The sequence below is a fragment of the Bos javanicus genome, chromosome 9 (genome assembly GCF_032452875.1).
Source record: "Bos javanicus breed banteng chromosome 9, ARS-OSU_banteng_1.0, whole genome shotgun sequence".
NCBI classification, from domain to species: Eukaryota; Metazoa; Chordata; class Mammalia; order Artiodactyla; family Bovidae; genus Bos; species Bos javanicus.
In genome coordinates, this window is record NC_083876.1 from 79,791,801 (window position 1) to 79,812,501 (window position 20,701).

Consider the following 20,701-nt stretch of genomic DNA (forward strand, 5'->3'; position numbering starts at 1 on the left):
AAGAGAGAAGGGATATTCAGAGTCCTAGTTTGGCTGATTTTCTTACAACTAATACTTAGAACATGAATAAGTGGTTGGAGGAACAGTGTTTGGATCGAGGAATCTGTGAAGTGTCCAAGTAGAGATGTTGAGCAGACATGCACGAGTGTGGTTTGGAGAACATGTATGTCATCTGCATTTGGACATAAGGAAGGCCTATGTTTGGATGAGATCACCCAGCAAGAATGAGTGAGGAGAGAAGAACTGGAGACAGAGGAGAGAGAGCCCTATAAGAGTTGGCTTGGGGCAGACTTGGTTGTATGGATCAGAAATCTACAAACAATGGATCAGGAGAAGAAGCGTCATGGTAGGAGAGTTCTGGTCATAGGATCCAAGGACAAGCCACAAAGAACAGCTCCTCCATTGGTGACTGGACATGGAGTGTCTAGAAATGAGAGTCTGTTTTTCAGAGGACTGGTTTTCCCTTATCTCTCTGTTCTTACATTTTCTCTCTTTCTCTTTTCTCTATTTGCTCATCAGCATCTATCTTTGCAAGTGGCAAAGGATGCTGATACCTTTGTGTTTATATAACTTTGTCATTCTGTTGTTCATCATTCTCTGAAAAATTTGTGTCTCTAACTTTATAGAGAGGTAATCTGACTTAGCAACCAAGTCCCTGATTTGATTCTCTTCAGGTAAGAGGTCCTCCTCTGGGGTTATGGTGCAAATATGACTAAGAGATGCAGGAGGGGACCTCCCAGGTTTACAGTGGATAAGAATCCACCTGCCAGTGCTGGGGACGCAGGTTTGATCCCTGGTCTGGAAAGATTTCACGTGCCGTGGAATAACTAAGCCCCCACTCTACAGCCCACGAGCCACAACTACCAAGCTCATGCTGCGCGACTACTGAAGCCTGAGTGCCTAGGGCTGGTGCTTTGCAACTAGAGAAGGCACGGCAGTGATAAGCCTACTCACCTCAAGAATAGCCCCCCACCAGCCACAACTAGAGAAAGCCTGCACAAAGCAATGAAGACCCAGCGCAGCCAAAAATAAAATAATAAAATAAAATTTTAAGAAAGATGCAGGAGGGGCAGATAGATCTTCTTGGAAGCAGGTGCATGTGTGGAGATTGTGAATTGATTTTGTAGTATGTTATTACTTAAAGGCAGAGAAGGCAATGGCAACCACTCCAGTACTCTTGCCTGGAAGATCCCATGGACAGAGGAGCCTGGTAGGCTGCAGTCCATGGGGTCGCGAAGAAGCAGACTTGACTGAGTGACTTCACTTTCTCTTTTCACTTTCATGCATTGGAGAAGGAACTGGCAACCCTCTCCAGTTTTCTTGCCTGGAGAATCCCAGGGACAGGGGAGCCTGTTTGCACAGAGTTGGACACGACTGAAGTGACTTAGCAGCAGCAGCAGCATTACTTAAAGGAGCACTTTTCAGATTTTAGTGTACTTGGGAATCACCAGAAAATCTCGGTCTAACAAGCTCCCAGCTGATGCTGTGCCGCTGGCTGAGGTCAGGGCCAGTAGAGCAGAGGTGTGCTCAGAGAGGGCAGAGAGAAAGGCAGGAGGAGATCAAGGAGACAGTGGGAACTGAGTGGAGGACACAGAATCAGGGAGTGTTCAGAAGCATCAAATGTTGAAGAAGGTGAGTGAGATCACATTGGAATCCTCTTTAGTAAAAATAATCTGCCTGATTTTGAGTATTCTTTCAGCAGTATACAGAAGTCTATGAGTGCATAGAGAGCGAGAAGGTCCATGGCTAGATTAATTCAGAGTTAGGGGCTTGAAGTGCAGGAAGGAAGGGGATAAGAGACTTGAATGCATTAACTAGAAGGTAGAGTAAGTTATAAGCAGGCAGCTTTAGACTGTTTAAAATGGTGCATTGCCTTTAGATTGTGTTTTTAACAGCTGGAGAAAGACGCAACGATTGCTTAAGAGAGAATAGTTTCCCATGAAAATGTGTGTGGGTGTGTGTGCAAATGCATGCACATGTGCTTCGGTTCTTAATCCTCTTACACAGGATATATATCTACATGCTCAGCCGACTCTAGAATGATTTACAGTAGTTCTGTTGTTTGGATCTTCAAAAGTATTACCTTTTGCAGTTATATAGGGAATGTTCTCATGCCAAGGTGATTATGGAAAGAGGATTCAAAGTTTAAACATTAACAGTATCACAGAAGACAGAAATGTGTCTGAGGGTGTTGTGCCTGTGGATCTCTTTGGAGATTCAAAAAATTATTCAAGTTTAATGGTGCTGCCTCATGAAGGAACCTTCATTTCAACTTCTTGTTCATATTCTAGTGAAGTGAAGTGAAGAAGTGAAGTCGCTCAGTTGTGTCCAACTCTTTGTGACCCTGTGGACTGTAGCCCACCAGGCTCCTCCGTCCAAGGGATTCTCTAGGCAAGAATACTGGAGTGGGTTGCCATTTCCTTCTCCAGGGGAATCTTCCTGACCCAGGGATCCCACGTTGCAGGCAGACGCTTTAACCTCTGAGCCACCAGGGAAGCCCCTGTTCTAGTGAGGTCAGACTTAATTGAACTGATTTAAGTAGAGTGGGACCTTTTCCATGTTTAAGTTATTGCAGCAGAATAGCAGAATGCATGCTCACTTGTGTCTGATTCTTTGCGACCCTATGGACTGTAGCCTGCCAGGCTCCTCCATCCACGGGATTCCCCAGGCAAGAATACTGGGGTGGGTTGCCATTTTCTTCTCCAGGGGATCTTACCAACCCAGGGACTGAACCCGAGTCTCCTGAGTCTCCTGCATTGGCAGGTGGATTCTTTACTGCTGAGCCATTGGGGAAGCCCAAGTTAGCCCAAGTTATTGCAGTACTTTCATATTTGTGGTGTTTCTGAAGAATATTTTCAGGTTGAAACATCACAGAGGAAAATCAGACAATTTTCTGGTTAACTCCGGGGAAACCAGTGCTTTAGGACGAGTTTGGGAGCAAACAGATGTCCTAGCTTGTTCTAGCAGGAGGATGGAACGACCAATGAAACCTTGGTGAAAGAGTGACTTTTCCCAGCGCGGAAACGCTATCTTTGAGCGCCGAGCTTGAAGAGGAGTGGTGAGGAGCCCAGGCATGCTTGCCAAGTCTGTCACATTAACAGAAACACAGATGTCACAGCCAGACTGCCTTCAGATTCCTTGCCATCCTGAAAAAAATACACAAAGAGGCCTAAAATCACTTGAATTTAAATACTTTGATGATATCATTCAGTTCTGTATATTATCAGTTATTTAACACCTGCCAGCATCCAAAGTATTATTTATATTTTACATTTCGTGATGTACCTGGTGCATTCCACTTGATCAGGGGAAATGTTGCGTGGCTCCCCTGGCTTGGTAATGATTGAGGCATCAAGCCCTAGAGCTCTCAGCTGCTGCCCTTAGGTTTCATCTGCAGAAACTACCAAGGCTGCTAAATATTTTAAACCTTTTTAAGCAATTCGTTTAAGAGATTCGTACAGAGAATTCAAACAGTGACTTCGAAGAGATGCAAAATGAGCAGGCAACTGAAGGGAAATTTTCTAGAGATGCTTCTTCACCAGCCAAGTTGTCCAACAAATTCACTAGTGCCAGTTTTACACACATTCAGATTAAACAAAACAAAACCCGAGATTTAATTTAGGTGCATTCATTTTGTTCACCATTTAACACAGTATAGGATTATCAGTTATTTCATCTACAGATATGTGTTGAAAGCAGCTAAAATTGATCTCTTTTGATTTATCTCTTGGGATCTGATACTCCTGTCTTGGATTTTAAAGAACATAGTATTTGATTTATAGAGAAGTACTTGCAGCAAAGGTGGAGTCAGAATCCAAACCTCAGGTAAAATGAGATAATAGTTATTAAATCTATGTCTAAATATTCTATATAAACTGAGATAGCCTTTGTCATAACGGAGGTTTTCCAATTCAGATTTGAGTTTCTTTGAGGAATAAAGTTTTGTGAAAATAAGCAGACGTGAATTATTACTCAACATTGCAAGCACAGGCAAGAACCAAGGATGGAATTTGGTTTGTTTGTTTAGATTATCTGAAAACTTTGCTTTTATAAAGTATGGGTGTGAATGTGTTATTATATCTGTCTTTGAGAACAACTTGAGCCAGATGTTTTGAGTTGGGTAGCTTTTAAAGGATGTTAACTCTGGTTTTCCCAAGACCTTATTCAATGGCTACTGTGCCATCTTTTTATGTAGCCCCGCCTTCAAGAGAGAATAATTTCTTTGGGTACTGGCTCTTTGAATAGGGATCAGTTAGCAGTGATATTTTATTGCTCCAATGGACAAATCCAAAGCACTACATTTTAGACTCTCTAACATTCTTTGCTCTGATGCTGGGAGGGATTAGGGGCAAGAGGAGAAGGGGACGACAGAGGATGAGATGGCTGGATGGCATCACTGACTCGATGGATGTTGAGTCTCAGTGAACTCCGGGAGTTGGTGATGGACAGGGAGGCCTGGCGTGCTGTGATTCATGGGGTTGCAAAGAGTCAATCAGACATGACTGAGCAACTGATCTGATCTGATCTGAACATTTTTACTCAAATATTTCAAAATTAGTTTCTTAAAATATATTAATTTTAGGGTGATTACTGGAGAAGGAAATGGCAACCCACTTGAGTATTCTTGCCTGGGAAATCCCTTGGACAGAGGATCTGGGAGGTCTTTAAGTCCATGGGTCGCAAAAGAGTCAGACAAAACTTAATGACTAAACAACAACAAAAACAGGGTGATTACACTATGTTTACGAAATTACCCATTAAAAAGCATTATCTCTTAAAACAAGACTTGAACTCATCACTTTGCTGTGTCTTTTGTTTAATCTTGGCAACTTCTTTCCTTCTCTGGGAAAACATTGGATTTACATTCAGAAGAGCTGGTTTGAACCTTGGTCCTATCAATTAGACATGTAACTTTTGGCAATTTACATAATCTATAATAGCCTTATTTGTTTCTTCTGTAGATGGAAATTCCCAGGGTGGTTATGATGCCAAGTGAAATAACCTATGTGAAAACCCTTTGCTGGGATCTATAAACATCAGTATAATGAACATGATGATATTGTGCCTAGTTTAATTGACAGTTCATCCAATTAAGATCATCGCTATTTGGTAGCATTATGTCTAAATGTAATTTAGCTATTGTAGATAAGAATCATGTAGAAGAATGCTTTACATGCTTTTTTAAATGATGATTATGGGAGTCTTCCCTGTCTTTCCTATCACAATGGGTGTCTAAAGGAAAAAGAGTTTCTGTTAAGATGGGTGTTACTTTTTTTTCTTAAATTATTGATGCACAGATTTTGTTATAGCAATGATGATAATAGCCAGCACTTAAATAGTGCTATGTGTGTGGCCAGTACAGTTTCTAGGACATTCTAAAACTAATCTGTCCAGTCCTCCCTATAACCATGGGTAGTGGGTGCTCTTATTTCTGCCAGTGTACATCTACTTCTGCTTTATTGACTATGCCAAAGTCTTCGACTGTGTGGATCACAGCAAACTGTGGAAAATTCTTCAAGAGATGGGAATACCAGACCACCTTACCTGCCTCCTGAGAAATTTGTATTTAGGTCAAGAAGCAACAGTTAGGACTGGACATGGAACAACAGACTGGTTCCAAATTGGGAAAGGAGTACGTCAAGGCTATATATTGTCACCCTGCTTATTTAAATTATATGCAGCACACATCATGAGAAATGCTGGGCTGGATGAAGCACAAGCTGGAATCAAGATTAATGGGAGAAATATCATTAACCTCAGATACGCAGATGACACCACCATGGCAGAAAGCAAAGAAGAACTAAAGAGCTTCTTGATGAAAGTGAAAGAGAAGAGTGAGAAAGCTGGCTTAAAAGTCAACATTCAAAAGACTAAGATCATGGCATCTGGTTCCATCACCTCATGGCAAATAGATGGGGAAACAATGGTAAAAGACTTTATTTTCTTGGGTTCCAAAATCACTGCAGATGGTGACTGCAGTCATGAAATTAAAAGACGCTTGCTCCTTGGAAGAAAAGCTATGACCAACCTAGACAGCATATTAAAAAGCAGAGACATTATTTTGCTAACAAAGGTCCATCTAGTCAAAACTATGTTTTTTCCAGTAGTCCTGTATGGATGTGAGAGTTGGACCATAAAGAAAGCTGAGCACTGAAGAACTGATGCTTTTGAACTGTGATATTGGAGAAGACTCTTGAGAGTCCCTTGGACTGCAAGGAGGTCAAACCAGTCGATCCTAAAGGAAATCAGTCCTGAATATTCATTAGAAGGACTGATGCTGAAGCTGAAGCTGCAGTACTTTGGCCACCTGATGTAAAGAACTGACTCATTGGAAAAGACTCTGATGCTGGGAAAGATTGAAAGCAGGAGGAGAAGGGGACAACAGAGGATGAGACGGTTGGATGGCATCGCTGAGTCAATGGACATGAGTTTGAGCAAACTGCAGGAGTTGGTGATGGTCAGGGAAGCCTGGCATGCTTCAGTCCATGGGGTCACAGAGAGTCAGACATGACTGAGCTACTAAACTAAAAGTGGTGAAACTGAGGTACAGAGAGATTAACTTGTTCAAGGTCACGTGGTCAGTGTGGTGAGTCAGATTGACTTTTTTTTATATCTTTCATTAGCTCTCTAGAAGAATTTGTAAAATTCTTGTAAATTTGTAAAAATAATGTAAAAGAAATCATGAACATTAGTGGGGTAAGGGATGTAGGGCATAGCATCTTATTATGGAAAAATAATGCTGCCTGCTTGCATGTTGGGATGACTCAGAGATTGTATCTTATTTTCCTTTCTTTTTTTCTTTTGTAATCTCCAGTGCCTTTTGCTGGATACTTTACTGTTAATCTACTAGGATTAGTTCTTGCTTCTGAGCCCAGGGTACAGTCACAGAAAGCTAAACATGTCAGAGAGATAGGCCCTCATCATCTCAGTCTCATGCCATGAGTGAGATCATTGGAAGAAATAGCCTCAAAACCCCATCCAAAGAGATATCTCAGATATGATGCACTCTTTTTTGGGGCTTAGATTTTAGTTGACAGTTTCATATACTACAGTCATTCTTTAATTTAGTCATGTGACTCATTTGTGTGTATGCACCCTCAGTTGCTCAGTCGTGTCCAACTCTTTGTGTAACTCATTTATTTGTTCAGAAATTTAACAAATTTAATCAAAGGCCTCCCAGGTGGCAGGGATGCTGTGAGGTCCTGAGGGGTCAGATGGTGACTATGACAGTACCAAACCTCTGCTTGTTGAGCCTAGAGAATAGTGGGAGATCCAGACAGTAAGCAAAATCATCTCACGCCAGGAATTCACCCAGCTGCTCTTAATCATGCTACAAGGAGAGGAGCACGGTGCTCCAGGAGTGGGTAAGAGAAGGCATTTGGCCAACATTTGATGATCATAGATCTTTTTCCCTGTCTATCCTCAGCTCTGTAAAAGGTGTTGGAGATTTATGGAGGAGGAGCTGGATGGAGAACAAGTTAGAAAGAATGGTTGTGGAGCCGGTTGGCAAAACCCCTGCATAACACAAGGTGGCCCCAGGGACAGGAAAAAAGAAAACTCTAACTTGAGCAATGTAACATTACACATCTAAATCCTGGAAGATATCACCACATCATAGAAGAATAAGTAATATTTACACTAACTACCATTTTTAAGAAAAGTTATTGTATATTCATTCTACTCAACCCAGTAAAAGAGGGAAGAACACAGTAAGTTGAGAGTGAGTTCCATTAACATAGTAGAAGTCTTTTATCTGGAGAAGGCAATGGCACCCCACTCCAGTACTCTTGCCTGGAAAATCCCATGGGTGGAGGAGCCTCGTAGGCTGCAGTCCATGGGGTTGCTAAGAGTCGGACACAACTGAGCGACTTCTTTCACTTTTCACTTTCATGCATTGGAGAAGGAAATGGCAACCCACTCCAGTGTTCTTGCCTGGAGAATCCCAGGGACGGGGAGCCTGGTGGGCTGCCGTCTATGGGGCCGCACAGAGTCGGACACGACTGAAGTGACTTAGCAGCAGCAGCAGCAGTCTTTTATTGTTTGAAAGTGTATGTCGTCAATTATTTGACAGTTTATTTATCCAGAATGTTGAATAAATGAGACTGCTGCCTACATTTACATAAATGTTTAAAAGCAGCATGAATATTAATTTCAAAAGCATCACTAAATAGAAAGACAGTAGATCTTGGTTTCTGGTTCTAGCTGGTGACCGGGCCCTAGGTAAATAATAATTGAGAAATAATTGATTGCTTTACTTTTCTTTCTACCTCTTAATCATTATCTGTCATTATACTATGGTTTGTATCTTTGGGTCCAAAGAAGTGTAAGAATCATTCAGACAGAGACTTTGTCTTTCCTGCTCATGGTATATACTGTTTAGAATAGCGCCTGTCATGTAGAAGACATTCAATAAATATTCACTGAGTGGATGAGTAAATGAGATAATCATAGAGGTATATAATTGCCAACTAAAATAAACAAGTGGAAGAAGTGAAAGTATTCTTCAAAACTATAAGTATTTCACACATGCAAGGTGATGCTGTGTATTTGAATTTTAGAAAAAAATGCGATTTGCCAGATGATAATAACTTGTCAAATTTTTTTGTACTACTAGCTAGCTTTCTCTTTAAACATTTATTTCCTAAGTCTTTCTCTTCCAAGTTTTGTAATATTGCTCTGCATTTATGGTTCTGTAAAATCCCCTCCACCCTAGCTCAGTGGAGATTCTTAATCCTTTAAGATTAAAGTCAGTGAACCTTTGTGAAATCCAATGTTACCTCCTAAGGCTTCATGTACTCCCTGAAATTGTATGCCAGGTGCAGGGGCCTCTGTACATTTTACTGGAGAGAGTTTCCCTGACTTTTATCAGATTCTCAGGGTTTATGACCCTCCCCCAAGTTTAAAAAAATCATTGCTCTAAAATTTTGTATTTTTCTTTTACTTTTTGTTTCTCTCTTGGTTTTTCTTTTTTTCCTTGAGATGGTTTCATTTTCCTTTTAATGTTGATGATTATATTTTGCTATTTTAAAATGTTTGCTGCTTGATTGTCCCCAGAGTGTGGTATTCTTGGTTTATTGCACGCCTCTGATCCAGCCCTTCTCTCCGTCTCTCTTTTGTCTGGCCAACAGTGTGGGCATGTGCCAACTGCAGGGTGGTCCTCTCCAACCCTTCCGGGACCTTTACTTCTCCGTGCTACCCGAATGACTACCCCAACAGACAGGCTTGCATGTGGACCCTCCGAGCCCCCACGGGCTATATCATTCAGATAACATTTAATGACTTCGACATTGAAGAAGCTCCCAATTGCATTTATGACTCATTATCCCTTGATAATGGAGAGAGCCAGACGAAGTTTTGTGGAGCAACTGCCAAAGGCCTATCATTTAACTCAAGTGTGAATGAGATGCATGTGTCTTTTTCAAGTGACTTTAGCATCCAGAAGAAAGGTTTCAATGCCAGCTACGTCAGAGGTATGTAAACCAGAGGTGACGCCAAACCTCTGCTTTCATTTAGCAAGTTCAACAATAAACAAAAGGCCCAGAGGACAGTTATGCTCTTTTATGTGAATATGAATGATTAGGATTAGAATTTGAAGGCAGGCAGGAATCTATTCGTATTTTCTGAGCATTCTCATTAGCAATATAAATATGAATGATTAGGATTAGAATTTGAAGGCAGGCAGGAATCTATTCGTATTTTCTGAGCATTCTCATTAGCAATATATAGTTACCAGATTCAAAATCTGGTTGCAGGAGAGCTGAATTCTTTTCTAGTGCTTACATGCTGTTTGAAAGATTCTGTGAATATCCCACAGCTAATAATTGAATCTAATTCCAATATCTCTCCAGCAAACATTCAAAGTATTCTTATTTATAAATCATTTTATTTTAGGCTTTCAAGATGTTGCTCTTTTAAGGAATTATCCTGGAGAACAAATATAAGAAATAAACATATACATTAACATGTAAAATGAACTTTGTGTAACTGAAGCTAATAAATGGCATAGCCTGAGGAAAGCCCCTTGAAAATGTCTAATTGAAAGAAAGAAATATACTTTTATCAGACATATTCCCTAGGTTCTGGCACAGCAGAACACTGAAATTGAACCATTCTCTCCAGAACCTTTCTGTGCTTAAGGAAGACTCAAGTTTCAAGACTATGAGATTTAGTAATAATTTTTTTTCCATCCTGAGCTGCCTAAGTAGGCTTTATATATCAAAAAAAGAAACAAAAAGAAAGGCAGCACTATGGAAATGCCTGACCCTTCTATTACAATTGTGTTTTTATTAGACATCTTTATTTACTGTCTGTGATTGACATTAGATATATTTGTGGTTAACTGAAACATACATGCTTTAATTTTTCAAATGTTTTAAGATTATAAAATATTATGGGAAATTTGAAAATAATTACCTATACATCTGCTACCCAGCCATAACTACTAATAAAATGTTGATGGACATATTTCCTCCCAGCCTTTTTATTTTCACAATTCATATAGAATACTGGGTTTATACTATATCTTTTTGGGCAGGTAGTCGCCAAGTTGTGTCCGACTCTTTTGTGACTCTATGGACTGTAACCCACCAGGCTCCTCTGTTCATGGGATTTCCCAGGCAAGAATACTGGAGTGGGTTGACATTTCCTTCTCCAGGGGATCTTCTAACCCAGAGATTGAATATCCTTCCCATGCATTTGAATTCTTTACCACCCACCAGGGAAGCCCAAGTAGACCTGTATACTGCTTTATATTTAAGAAGTGAACTAAACAATCACGATTCATTAAACTCCATCATGGATTTTTGACCAGAATATTTACATTTAAAAGGATGTTTTTTTACTATAGAGCTATTCTTGGTGTGTAATAAAATATATTCAAACCAGCATTCATATGAAGCCAGTGTAAACAGCTACTTCTCTCTCAAGTCAGTACATAATGTTTACCAGTATCTATTGTATAAGCCCAGAGTGAAATCCATTGTATTACTTAATAATTCTATGTATGTCACAGAAGGACTAGGCTAATGCATTTTTATTTTAATTTTATTATGCACATAATAATAGTCATCTATATTAGTAATCAGTAATAGCTATATATAGCTTGGCACAGGTACTGCTCTAGCGCTTTGCAGGTATTACCTTATTAAATTCTCATTAACCACATATATAATTGGTGCCTTTCCCTTCATTTTATAGACATGGGGGCTAAGGCAGAATGACTTGGCCAAGGGAGACCCAATGTCTGCCCTTGAACCATTGCTCTGTATTGTCTCAGAAATTAGTTCACATGCCCAGAAGTCAAGGAAATGTATCTTTAAATGCCATTTTTATTTGTTTGTTTTTTTTACTAGACTCCTTCTACTCAATGGAATTGTCTTTGCCTTTGATCCCAAAATAGCCTGATATGGGGAAGACTAGTAAGATATGGGGTGTCCAAAGGGAAAGGGTAGCATAGGAGTGTTTGGGTAGAGTTAAAGGTGATGGTTAGTGAAAAATAGAACTATTAGCTATTATGTTTAATAATTATTTGAAAAGAAACATAGTTTTAAAAATCATAATGTATGAACTTTCCTGAAACCAGTAGTTTCCTTAATTTTTAAAATCTCCTTCAGTTCAGGGATTTAAAAAAAGAAAAAAAAAAACAAACCCATATCACTTTGGAAGCTATAACTGGAAGATTTAGGTGTGAGAGCCAACTGTGACTAGAGTTAAAATGCGTGGGGTTTCTTATTGGTATTGGTATTGGCATATGGTGCTGGGTTGGCAATAGAGAGCAGTGGACAGAGAAAGGGGAGAGGGTGGTGCAAACGGTGGGTAAAAGCCAATTAGTAGAGAGGGTGGAGGTTGGAGGTCTCAGACATTTTACATCTCTTTAGTCCATGTCCGAAGTTAACATGCTTTATCTGTTACTGTGTTTTGTTCTAGTTGCCGTGTCCTTAAGGAATCAAAAGGTCATTTTACCCCAGTCGCTTGATTCTTACCAGGTATCTGTTGCAAAAAGTGTCTCTATTCCAGAGCTCAGAGCTTTCACACTCTGCTTTGAAGCAACCAAAATCGGCAAGGAAGACAGCGAATGGACAGCTTTCTCCTACTCAGATGCATCCTTCCCACAATTGCTCAGTTTCGGAAAGACCAAGAGTGGCTACTTTCTATCAGTTTTTGGCTCAAAATGCTTACTAAACAGTGCTTTACCTGTGAAAGATAAGGAAGATATTTTCACAGAAAGCTTCGAGCAGCTCTGCATCGCTTGGAGTAGTTCTTTGGGTTCCGTTGGTGTAAATTTCAAAAGGAACTATGGAACAGTTTCATGCAGTTCTTCCATTGGGAAAGTTATTCCCGGGAATGGGAAATTGTTGCTGGGCTCCAATCAACATGACATTGGCTCTCTCAAAGGGGACATTTATAACTTTAGACTTTGGAATTTTACCATCAGTTCCAAAATCCTCTCCAACCTCAGCTGCAGTGTGAAGGGGAATGTGGTGGACTGGCAAAATGACTTCTGGAATATCCCAACCCTAGCTCTGAAAGCTGAAAGCAACCTCAGCTGTGGTAAGTTTGTGGCATAGTCACTTTCTTTTTTTTTTTTTCCATTGTTCTGTGAATATGTTTGTCAACAAGAAATTATATAGACAGACATCTTTGTATATGATTGCAAGCCATACATATTCAACTAAAGCTTTCGGTCTTACTATTTTTAAGTTTTTCCTATGCCATAAAATATCACACAGTTTTCCCCAAGCATAAACAACAATTACAATTATTGTGTCTTAGATAGAAATGTTAACCCCAGGACCAAAACAAAAGAAATTAATGTTACAGTTTTTAATCACAAAGATGGTATAGTGAAAAACTGATCTTTGTCATCCTGGAATGCAGTTTCCATTACATTACTTACACAACCATCACCTTAAAGAATGGTATGTATTTAGCCAATATCAGAACGGTCCATTTTATGGAAAATCTTGATAATCAGGAATTATCAATTTTCTTTTAACTTTTTTCCCCCACTTATTTGAAAATGAGCACTTGTTGTTTGTTTCAAATACTCTTCTCTTTTTGGTTGTTCTTCTAGAGACTCTAAATGCATTATTATTGTAAGTAGCCAACTGCAAAATATTTAGAGATACAATTCCATGTTATAAAAGTTAAATTAAGAAAGACTTCTATAAAGTACTCCCTATGTACATAAGTCAATGGAAGTCCTTATTTTACTCTAGGACTGAGTCACATATAAAAAACAGAAGTTCATTATCAATTTTCAATGTCACAAGACTAAATCTAAAGTGTGGATAACATGTTCTTTAGTTGCAGAGTTAACTCTCAATAAAGGATGGAAAGAAGGGGTCTAATATTCAAAGTCATCTGTAAGTGATTTTGCAGGGAATTCTATCACAACTTGATTCCCAATACTTTCAACAAAATAGGACCCACTATGAAGACCTGTGGAGAAGGCAATGGCATCCCACTCCAGTACTCTTGCCTGGAAAATCCCATGGGCAGAGGAGCCTGGTAGGCTGCAGTCATGGGGTTGCGAAGAGTTGGACATGACTGAGTGACTTCCCTTTCACTTTTCACTTTCATGCATTGGAGAAGGAAATGGCAACCCACTCCAGTGTTCTTGCCTGGAGAATCCCAGGGACGGGGAGCCTGGTGGGCTACCGTCTATGGGGTCGCACAGAGTCAGACACAACTGAAGCGACTTAAAAGCAGCAGCAGCAGCATGAAGACCTGAGGCCCCCTGTCCTATATCCTTGACCTATGTTTGCCCTTCCAGCCTGGGGAACTCCCGTCACCCACCTCCCTGTGTGGGCAGCCCATCTCTCGGTGTGGTCCACGGTGCTCCTGCAGATGGTGGGAGGTTGTTATGTGATGTCACTTGAGAGATGTTTCCTTGTGGGTTGTTGAAAAGAGGGTAAACCACAGCCCTGTTCCAGAAGGAGACTCTGGAACTTTGTAAGAGTTAACGGTGTGAACCAACATCCTCTCAGTCTGAGACTGGCTACAGAGGACAACCTTCAGGGACTCCTGAGAAGTCTTTCACTCAGCAGGAAATTGAGAAAAATCAAGTGTGTGGGGTGGTGAACGGTGAAGAGAGGGCAGTGGTACACTTCCTGCAGTCAAGGTGATTATCTTTAGGGCCCTGTTTTCATCATATCATTGGCCATTATTTAAAAATCATAGACTATTTAACATTTGCATTTCTATGAGTCAGTATTTGAGAATGATAACCATCAGAAGAAAATTAGGAAAAGAATTTGGCTATGTATATTAATAATTTCTAAATACTTAGATGATGCTTTAATATGTATTGTACTCTAGGTACTGTTTTAAGCACTTTACACATTGTAACTTATTCCTGCAACACAGATCCCATGATGTGAGTTTTATGATTAACCCCATTTTGCAGATGAGTAATTGAGGTACAAAGAGGTTAAGTAACTTCTCCAAGGTCATTTAATTAAGAAGTAGCCAAGTCAGAAATTGAAGCCAAAATGTTCAGTTTTAGAACCGTGTTTCCCTAAACTGTCTTTGAGAATAAGCAGAACTAGAAGACGAGATGTACTGCTAAAGTAGGCAAGCCAATTCTTGTCCAGATGAGGGGGACAGAGGCCCAGGAGCCATCTCTGGCTACAGAAAGCACTGCTGGCCAGAACACTAGCTTTCTCAGGTATTAGCATGGTATTTGTTTTAAACAAAATTAATAAGGGTTCCCCCCCCCCCGCCACCTTTAGTGCTTAATACCTTATTATAATAAAATATGAGGAATCTAGTATACAAAATTCCTAAACTTCTCCTAAGAAATCCTCTAGGCCAGGCATTGGCAAATAAGAAGGGCCTATGGTAGGTCACTTGTTTTGTAAATAAAGTTTTATTGGAACATAGGTTTTGTATCACCTTGGGCTGCCTCTGTGCTCCAGTGCAGAGTAGACTGATTCTGAGAGGTGACCTGGCCCACCATCCTAAAGAAAATCTGCGAACCCCTGAAACTAGACCAAAAAAATCAAAGGGTCTCGTTTTCTGAAGCACACACCTTGTACAATACTGGGAAAGACCCGCTAGATCTCTTGAGCCAGAGATAACAGGCCAGTCAGTTAGAGCTCATTTAGCCCATAGACATGAGTAGTGGCAACATTGATTTGTTTTCATTTATTTACATTTCCATGCAGTGCTTTTAAATAAGGATTGATTTTCAACTTTAAAAAACTAGATCCCACATAAAAATGAATTTTTGGATTCCCTGGTTTAAAAAAATATATGTACCTTATATGTTGGTCTGTCTGCCTGACCAACACAGCTGGAGCTAAATGGTGACGACCCCTTTGAAGGGGCTTTCCAAGTCCTCTTGGCCCTTACCACCCCCCAGCCCTGTTTAGATTAGTTTCTGGCCCTGGGAGGTACTTATGTTTGGGAATCCCAATTAGGCCACTCCCTTCACTTTAAACAGGATAGGAAATCAAAGCTTAGAAAAAATAAGTGGCTGAGCCAGTTGGTAGGCTAAAATGCACATCTCCTGTCCTTTTGCCCAGGGTTTATATTTGGGAATTCTCATATTTTCTTTAACACAGTCTTTAAGACTCCCTTCCAAGCCTTATGATTATTGGAAGGCATCAGGTATATGCTTGTGGAGCTTAGCCATCGGTAAATTTTCAAAATGACTTCAAAGGAATAACACAAGCTTACAGAGTCAGTGTCTGAGTTCCTCTTCTTGACATTCCACAGTGACTCTCAGAACCCCCGTTCCGTACATTCAAATATCCTGGACTGTGTTTCAGGAGTAATAACGGGAGAGGGAGTTTCCTGCTGCTTAATCATAAGCTTTGGGAGTTGAAGAACCCAAGTCACTTATTAACTGACAGGAAATACCTGTAACAAGAGATTATATCTAAGCTTGTTACTTAAGCAAAACTTGAATAAATGAAAAAATATGTGCTCTATTAACATTTTAACCTTTCCTTTTTTCCGGAACACCATGGCTTTCTGTTTATGGTAATGGTAATTTCCCCAAACTAATGATCAGTACAGTAGCCAATGGGAAAATAGAATTTCATGCCTAACATTCCATTGGCTTGACAATGTCTGTTAAATATGAACTTTCATACCAGAATCGACTTGTGACAGAAAATGAATTGATTTTTCCAAAGGTCTCTTGCTAAGTAAATTTTAATATGGAAATAAGATGATGGAAATGAACTGACTCCTTTTAAAGCATCCTGCCTTTTGTTTCAGGTATTGACTATCCTGGCAATAAAATCAACATGTTATTAATAAGTTTTTAAATAATTTCATAGTTGTACCTTTATTTCCCATGCTGTTCTAAGCACAGTTAGGGAATATATCTAATTAAGGAATTTTCAGCAGGCTTTTTTTTTTTAATTGAAATATGATGTACAGCAGGTTTTTTTTTTTTTAAAACATGGTTAATCTTGTCAGTCCTTTTCAGAAAGAAATGCTTTAGCAACAATTCTTTTTCTTTTTATATCATCATTATTTTCTTAAGACAATTTTATTAAATAGTACTGGGTTTATAACCTCGGTGGATAGATGGTTTCCCTAATGGACTCTTTAATTATAGGCTCAACCATTTGCTTGTGTTATGATTCAGGTTTGAAAGTGAAAGTGAAAGTCATGTCCAACTCTTTGCAACCCCATGGACTATACAGTCCATGGAATTGTCCAGGCCAGAATATTGGAGTGGGTAGCCTTTCCTTCCTCCAGGGGATCTTCCCAACCCAGGGATCAAACCCTGGTCTCCGGAATTATGGGCGGATTCTTTACCAGCTGAACCACAAGGGAAGCCCAAGAATACTGGTGTGGGTAGCCTATCCCTTCTCCAGTGGATCTTCCTGACCTAGGAATCAAACCAGGGTCTCCTGCATTGCAGACAGGATTCTTTACTAATTGAGCTATCAGAGAAGCCCATGATTCAGTTTTAGGTGGCTAACGTCCATCAATTTTCACAAAGAACAGACTGTGCCTTCTATACCAGTTTTATTTATTTTACTGATGACTGGACTTTCCTGAGGAGTGGTACTGTATAACTCAATGAATAGTTTAAGTTCAAACAAATTACATTTATTTAACAAGCATTTATTAATCACTTCCATTTATTAACCACTGTGAATGTAGAGATAAGATATAATTCACAACTGAGCGACTGATCTGATCTGATCTGATCTAACTTTGATGTTTTTCTTTTCTAGACATTTTTGGATTTGGATGGACTTTTGTTTTCCTCTCTGAAATTTTACACTTAATTACTAAGACTTCATCAGCTCTTGGATTCCTATCCTTTCATTTTCGATTGTTACAATTCTTTCCCTCAGAGCCATAAAACTCTGATTTCACATTTGGCTCCTTCCCTTCATTCCTAACAAATTATTGAGTGTAGTATTTTTAGGCGACTGAATTTTTTTTTTTTTAATAACAAAGATGAAATCACTTATTTTTACAAAGGACTTTATCCTTTAAAGATGCCCAAATTCTTTATGAGCATAAACAGCATCCAAAAATAATTTTAAATACATTTATGAAAAATTTGAATTCAATTTAGTAACAATTACAAACAGGAAATTGAAAGGAATTAATATTTGTCTTACTAGTGCAACTCACATGAGAGTTTTAGCTTTGTCAACTATTGTTTGGATTGTCATTAAGTAGGGTGTGAGATGAAGTGATGGAACCAGATGCCATGATCTTAGTTTTCTGAATGTTGAGCTTTAAGCTAACTTTTTCACTCTCCTCTTTCACTTTCATCAAAAGGCTTTTGAGTTTCTCTTCACTTTCTGCCATAAGGGTGGTGTCATCTGCATATCTGAGGTTATTGATTTTTCTCCTGGCAATCTTGATTTCAGCTTGTGCTTCTTCCAGCCCAGCGTTTCTCATGATGTATTCTGCATATAAGTTAAATAAGCATGGTGACAATATACAGCCTTGATGTACTCCTTTTCCTATTTGGAACCAGTCTGTTGTTCCAGGTCCAGTTCTAACTGTTGCTTCCTGACCTGCATACAGATTTCTCAAGAGGCAGGTCAGGTGGTCTGGTATTCCCATCTCTTTCAGAATTTTCCATAGTTTATTGTGATCCACACAGTCAAAGGCTTTGGCATAGTCAATAAAACAGAAATAGATGTTTTTCTGGAACTTTCTTGCTTTTTTGATGATCCAGAGGATGTTGGCAGTTTGATCTCTGGTTCCTCTGCCTTTTCTAAAACCAGTTTGAACATCTGGAGGTTCATGAAATAGATGGGAAAACAGTGGAAACAGTGTCAGACTTTATTTTGGGGGCTCCAAAATCACTGCAGATGGTGATTGCAGCCATGAAATTAAAAGACGCTTACTCCTTGAAAGGAAAGTTATGACCAACCTAGACAGCATATTAAAAAGCAGAGATACTACTTTGCCAACAAAGGTCCATCTAGTCAAGGCTGTGGTTTTTCCAGTGGTCATGTATGGATGTGAGAGTTGGACTGTGAAGAAAGCTGAGCACCGAAAAATTGATGCTTTTGAACTGTGGTCCTGGAGAAGACTCTTGCGAGTCCCTTGGACTGCAAGGAGACCCAACCAGTCCATCCTAAAGGAGACCAGTCCTGGGTGTTCATTGGAAGGACTGATACTAAAGCTGAAACTCCAATACTTTGGCCACCTCATGCGAAGAGTTGACTCATTGGAAAAGACCCTGATGCTGGGAGGGGTTGGGGGCAGGAGGAGAAAGGGACGACAGAGGATGAGATGGCTGGATGGCATCACCGACTTGATGCACATGAGTTTGGGTGAACTCTGGGAGTTGGTGATGGACAGGGAGGCCTGGCGTGCTGCAATTCATGGGTCGCAAAGAGTCGGACACGACTGAGCGACTAAACTGAACTGAACTGAGGGTGTGAGATGAGTGGTTAGCTACGTCAGTCTTTTTTTACTACAACTTGTACAAATATTGACTCCTCTCTGAAGCAAGATTTTGGAAGAACAAAATACAGAGAAGAAAGATTAACAGCTTTATAGCTTTTCGTCAACTGCCCTTTTTCAGAGACTACATTTTTAAAGGAAATTTGGCTTTAATTTTTGCGGCTAATATTAAGTAAATACCTTTAAATCCCTTTGTAGTATGCACAAATACGAGAGGCTATAAATAGGTCATATTCTGAAAGCAATTTCTTAATGATAAATATATCCAGGAGAAAGAATTGTCTCTTCTTCCTTAACAGTCCTCTGGTTTGTAAATCTATCCACCTAGAAAAATTGATTGGAAAAATGACTTTTCTATGTGGATATGCCAGAAACTGAACCGACTGCAAATGAAAAGTTTGTGCACATTTTTTAATATTTTAAGTATTTGTTCATGTAATTTTGTGTATTTGTAATGTAAGATTTCATTTATCAATATTTTAGACCTTTCTAATTAAATCTGTCACTTGGATTTGAACCATTTTCACTGAAACAAACTTCAAATGTAATTTCTGTTGCTATACTGAATCATCCTAAAATAGTGTTTATAAAGTATTTATAAAGCATTGTAAATTTGCTAAACTAAAAGTACCCAGGAAGGAACAACTGATAATACTCAGAAGCAAATGTTACAATTTTCCATGACAAGTATGTCACAAATGAAATTTAGACTTGCTACCATACAATCAAACTGATGAAATGTTAAAGAAAATTGTTAAGTATCTTACTCTAAATCCTAAGTCTTCTGATTTTCTTTCCTTAGTTCCACGTCTCAGCTCTTGGATACCCTGCGGTGGATGTGTAGTTAGCCTGAAAGCTTCTTTCCCACAATGTTGTTCCCTTATCTCCCTTTGTCTTCCAGAGATACTCTATCAGTGCCAGAAGTGGCCTTAGGAGCCTGTGTCTGCCAACATTGTGTGTAATTTGAGCAGCACAGGAACTCCGTCCAAGGGTCTCCTCTCTTGCATGTTATGTTGGCTGAGATTTCCTCAGTCATTTTAAGTTTTAAGAGCTTTTTAGTGTTCAAAAGTTCCTTACTAAAATGTAAATACCTAAAGGAGAAGTAAGGTCCTGCAAGAAGGGGCATCAGTTCAGTGTGATGGACAGAAATAACGGGCAGAAAACATTCAAGATCAAATTCTAGGCTGGCTTCAGCTTCTACCTCTCACATACTCTTTCTCCATAGTACACTTGCTATTACGTTTTTAATCTTTAGCACCGCCCCCTACCCACCCGATCTCTGCTTCCTTTCGTAGCCAGGCTTCCTCTTTTTTGCATTCACTTCTCACACATTGGACATCTAGAATTCATTGTTCCCACGCTACTGAAGGGAATTTCTGTAGAGCTGTTAGCAAAATTCCAAAGTGAAGGGTCTTCTCAGTCTTTATCATTGTGGACCTTACTGTATACTCGATGTGGCCACGCCAGCCATGAAACTTTCTTAACTTGAATTCTGTAAAATCATTGACAAGAGCTATTTTTGCCTTCTCAAATCTATAGCTCTTTCTCTTTTTTTTTTTTTTAAATCTGATACTTAAATATAGGAAATCTGTGGTTCCATCAAATCTACACCCTGCCTCACGTGATCTCAAACACATCCATAACTTCTGTGGGGTACTTCCTTGCTAGATCTCTTACAAAAACATGTACACCTGCTCATGTACCAGATGACATGTGGTACCTCACTTCCTATTACTGGACTTACTTTTAGCCCACACCACCTGAGTTTGCTTTTCTTCCAGTATTTACTGTATGAGAC

At 39.5% G+C, this 20,701-nt stretch overlaps 1 protein-coding gene across 7 annotated transcripts in view; it reads left to right on the forward strand.

Moving 5' to 3' along the window:
• The window catches only part of ADGRG6 (adhesion G protein-coupled receptor G6), a 153,857-nt gene that overhangs the window by 62,934 nt on the left and 70,222 nt on the right, over positions 1-20,701 (forward strand). For 6 of the 7 annotated variants that reach the window (XM_061428151.1, XM_061428148.1, XM_061428150.1 and 3 more), the window contains exons 3-4: positions 9,129-9,470; positions 11,926-12,549. In XM_061428151.1, the coding sequence (XP_061284135.1) occupies positions 9,129-9,470; positions 11,926-12,549 (966 nt within the window). The remainder of the gene's footprint in view (positions 1-9,128; positions 9,471-11,925; positions 12,550-20,701) is intronic. The other variant, XM_061428153.1, reaches the window with a different exon arrangement.